Source organism: Elephantulus edwardii, unplaced genomic scaffold, assembly GCF_000299155.1.
Source record: "Elephantulus edwardii isolate Elephantulus edwardi_28Jun2011 unplaced genomic scaffold, EleEdw1.0 scaffold00121, whole genome shotgun sequence".
Classification (NCBI taxonomy): Eukaryota; Metazoa; Chordata; class Mammalia; order Macroscelidea; family Macroscelididae; genus Elephantulus; species Elephantulus edwardii.
Window position 1 is genome coordinate 7,125,153 of NW_006399871.1, and position 4,295 is coordinate 7,129,447.

At 54.9% G+C, this 4,295-nt stretch overlaps 1 protein-coding gene across 1 annotated transcript; it reads left to right on the plus strand.

Annotated features, from left to right (window-relative positions):
• The first annotated feature begins 1,677 nt into the window (after positions 1 to 1,677).
• Positions 1,678 to 3,420, plus strand: POMGNT2 (protein O-linked mannose N-acetylglucosaminyltransferase 2 (beta 1,4-)). Its single transcript, XM_006892981.1, has one exon. It carries the CDS (start codon positions 1,678 to 1,680, stop codon positions 3,418 to 3,420), a length of 1,743 nt encoding a protein of 580 aa, XP_006893043.1.
• Positions 3,421 to 4,295: the final 875 nt, after the last annotated feature.

Sequence of the window (4,295 nt, forward strand, 5' to 3'; positions counted from 1 at the left end):
ATAAAATGGCTTGCCTCCTTAAACTCTATGAACTTGGAGAAACGATGAAAGTTATACAAGTGTTCAGGTCTTTCCTTCATAGGGTCGTTATGAGTCGTCTACGACTAGACGGCACTTAACATGTGTTTAATAGTAGTTAATAAGAACCTTAAAATCAAAGTAAGATTTCTGTTATTAACTTTTCTGTTGAGTAGTAGAAAAATCCATCAAAGAGAAGCTATAAAGAGGAACTTTAGAACTGTGAAATGCGGTAACACAAATTCACAGGGTTGGCTAAATGGAAGATTGGAGGGAGGTGACAGGGTCAAATCAGTGACCGTGAAGGCAGAATAGTAAAAACAGGACAACAGGGAGAAAATATTTTTTTTAAATAAGAACCAAGTGGTCTGTGGGGGAGGGGTGGGGAGAGGGAGAAGGAAATATGCCATTGGAATTTGGATAGGACAAATCATATGAGATGGAAAAAATATTCAAAGAAATAATGGTTGTTTCCCCAATAATGGAAAGTTTCTCAAATGTGATGAAAGGCATAAACTTAGAGGTTCAAGATAGTTGTTACTGGGCTGTGGAGTTGAAGCAGACTCATCGCTGACCTTCCCATGGGTTTTCAGAGGCTGTAAATCATGTTGGAGGAGTTTGCCTGTCTTTATCCTGAGGAGCCGTTGGTGGGTTTGAACCACGTGCTTTTGCGTTGGCAGCACAAGGCCTTACTGGAAGCTACCAAAAGGGGAAGACCCTCTATGAGATGGATTGATTCGGTGACTGGGGTAATCGGGATGGGTGTGTCAGAAGCAGTGCGGTTGGAGCAGGATAGAGCAGGGTTTAGGGCTGTTGTGCATAGGGTCGCTATGAGTCGGAAACTACTCCACGGCACATAACAACAACAACAACAACAACCAAAACTCTGATTCAAGATTAGGGTCACACACACACACACACACACACACACACACACACACACACACACACTTTAAAATGACTTTAGGATAGACTGGAATAGAAAATAGCATGCAGTGTACTTGGCTAGAGTAATTCTTATGAACATTTCAGAGTGGAGTTTGTGTGTGTGTATAAGCATGCATTTGGGGCTACACATGGGTACAGTGTGTGATTGTGTGTGTACACGCATTTGTGCATGTGTGTGCATCCCTCATTTGTGGCTCTGCATAAATACAGTGTGTATGTGCATGCATGCATTCATGGGTACAATGTGTGTGTGCCTGTGCTTGTGTGCATATGTGCATGCATGCATTTATGGCTACAGTGTGCATGTGTATAATGGATTTGTGTTTGTATATACATGCATGCATGCATTTATGCGTACAGTGTGTGCACATGTGTTTGTGTGTGTACTTGCATGCATTTATGGGGGTGTGTACACGCTTTTGTGTGCATATGTGCATGCATGCATTTGTGGCTGTCCACGGGTACCCTAGCTAGGATTTGAATCCAGGTCTCCTACTTGGAAGGTGGGAATTTTGCTATGGAGCACTGCCCCATCAGGCACCGAGTAGGAACTCGCCCTCCAGGCAGATGATGCCAACCTCTCCTCCTCTTCTCCTCCCTGCAGGCCCTGGCCAGTCCCCCAGGACCCCATGAGGATGGCTGAAGCCCACTGGGCCAGTGGCGCTCCCCAGTGGCCGTGGTCCCTGTAGGGCCCTGAGGTGCGCGAGGAGGATGCACCTGTCAGCGGTGTTGAACGCGCTCCTGGTGTCGGTGCTGGCGGCCGTGCTGTGGAAGCATGTGCGCCTGCGCGAGCACGCGTCCTCGCTGGAGGAGGAGCTGGCGCTGAGCCGCCAGGCGGCCGAGGCGGGGCCGGCGCTGCGCATCGACTACCCGCAGGCGCTGCAGGTGCTGAGCGAGGGTGGCACGCACATGGTGTGCACGGGGCGCACGCACACCGACCGCGTGTGCCGCTTCCAGTGGCTGTGCTACTCCAACGAGGCCGACGAGTTCATCTTCTTCCACGGCAACGCCTCGGCCATGCTGCCCAACCTGGGCTCGCGGCGCTTCCAGCCGGCGCTGCTCGACCTGTCCACGGTGGAGGACCACAACACGCAGTACTTCAACTTCGTGGAGCTGCCCGCAGCCGCGCTGCGCTTCATGCCCAAGCCGGTGTTCGTGCCCGACGTGGCCCTGATCGCCAACCGCTTCAACCCGGACAACCTGATGCACGTCTTCCACGATGACCTGCTGCCCCTCTACTACACGCTGCGCCAGTTCCCGGGCCTGGCACAGGAGGCCCGCCTGTTCTTCATGGAGGGCTGGCCCGAGGGCGCGCACTTCGACCTCTACAAGCTGCTCAGCCCCAAGCAGCCGCTGCTCAAGGCGCAGCTCAAGACCTTCGGCCGGCTGCTGTGCTTTTCCCACGCCTTCGTGGGCCTGTCCAAGGTCACCACCTGGTACCAGTACGGCTTCGTCCAGCCCCAGGGCCCCAAGGCCAACATCCTCGTCTCCGGCACGGAGATCCGGCAGTTTGCCCAGTTCATGGCCGAGAAGCTGAACGTGAGCAGTTCGGGGCCCCCCTTGGGCGAGGAGTACATCCTGGTCTTCAGCCGCACCTTGAACAGACTCATCCTGAATGAGGCCGAGCTGCTGCTGGCGCTGGCGCAGGAGTTCCAGATGAAGACGGTGACAGTGTCCCTGGAGGACCACGCGTTCGCGGACGTGGTCCGCCTGGTCAGCAATGCCTCCATGCTGGTCAGCATGCACGGGGCCCAGCTGGTCACTGCCCTCTTCCTGCCCCGCGGGGCCACGGTGGTGGAGCTCTTCCCCTACGCCGTCAATCCCGACCACTACACCCCGTATAAGACGCTGGCCACGCTGCCCGGCATGGACCTCCAGTATGTCGCCTGGAGGAACACAGTGCCCGAGAACACGGTCACACATCCCGAGCGGCCCTGGGACCAGGGGGGCATCACCCACCTGGACCGGGCCGAGCAGGCGCGCATCCTGCAGAGCCGGGAAGTGCCCCGCCACCTCTGTTGCCGAAACCCCGAGTGGCTCTTCAGAATCTACCAGGACACCAGAGTGGACATCCCGTCCCTCATCCAGACCATTCGGCGGGTGGTGAAGGGCCGGCCGGGGCCGCGGAAGCAGAAGTGGACGGTCGGCCTGTATCCGGGGAAGGTGCGGGACGCGAGGTGCCAGACGTCGGTGCAGGGCGCGTCCGAGGCCCGCCTCACCGTGTCCTGGCAGATCCCGTGGAACCTCAAGTACCTGAAGGTGCGGGAGGTGAAGTACGAGGTGTGGCTGCAGGAACAGGGGGAGAACACCTACGTGCCTTACATCCTGGCCCTGCAGAACCACACGTTCACGGAAAACATCAAGCCCTTCACCACCTACCTGGTGTGGGTGCGCTGCATCTTCAACAAGATCCTCCTGGGACCCTTTGCAGATGTGCTGGTGTGCACCACGTAGCCAGCCGGCGGGGCCAGGCCCCGGGGGGTGGCACCTCCAGCTCACTGTCCTTGGGCCTGCCTGCCTCCCAGTCCCTCCCCAGCCTTGATGGCTTCCGAGAGTTAATTTATTTATTTATTTAGTGAGAAGGCCTGTTCTGGCCCGCCCGTGCCTCAGTGTCTCCGTTTGCATCTGGCCTGTGATGTTCACTGTTCTTTACTCTGGTGAGGTGGGACTCTTCCTTCGTCTTCCTCCTTCCCTGAGCATCTCAACATCTGCATTAGTTCCTTAAGGGGTAGGGTAGGGGGGCGGGGAGCAGAGGACGAGGAGCCCAGAATGTCTTTGGCTGAGTGTGCTGTTTCCTGCTGAGTCTCTCCAGTGGGTATCCAGGTCACTGGAAACTTAAGTGCTCAATCATGTGGTAGGTTGGGTCAGGTGGTTGATCACCTTCCATCATTCTGAAATTCACCTGTAGCCCAGGGAAGGGTGTGCTGGCAACATTCATTAAATGGTTATAAACATCTTGGTCAAGTCGTTTTCTTTGGAAGATTGGAAGGGCAGCTGGTGGTCAACACGCAGATGAAAGAACAAAACCATTAAGGCACTGCCCTCTCTTGGGCACTTCCTGTTTCAGAGACTTGTGCCCAAGTTGTCAATGGCTGTGACCTTCGGGAAGCAATTGCAAGCCCTTTCTTCAAAGGCACCTCTTAAGTGTGTATGGACTGCTAGCCTTTTGGTTCCCAGCCAGGCACTCGCATCACCCAGATACCCTTTAATTCCGGTTACCAACCAATGAGATGTGATGACAGGTCCCCTACAGGTGAGTGTCAGCGGCTGTGAAGCAGGCCCAGCTTGTTGGATTTCATCTCGATGTCTTCTTGTTGTTGTTGTTGTTA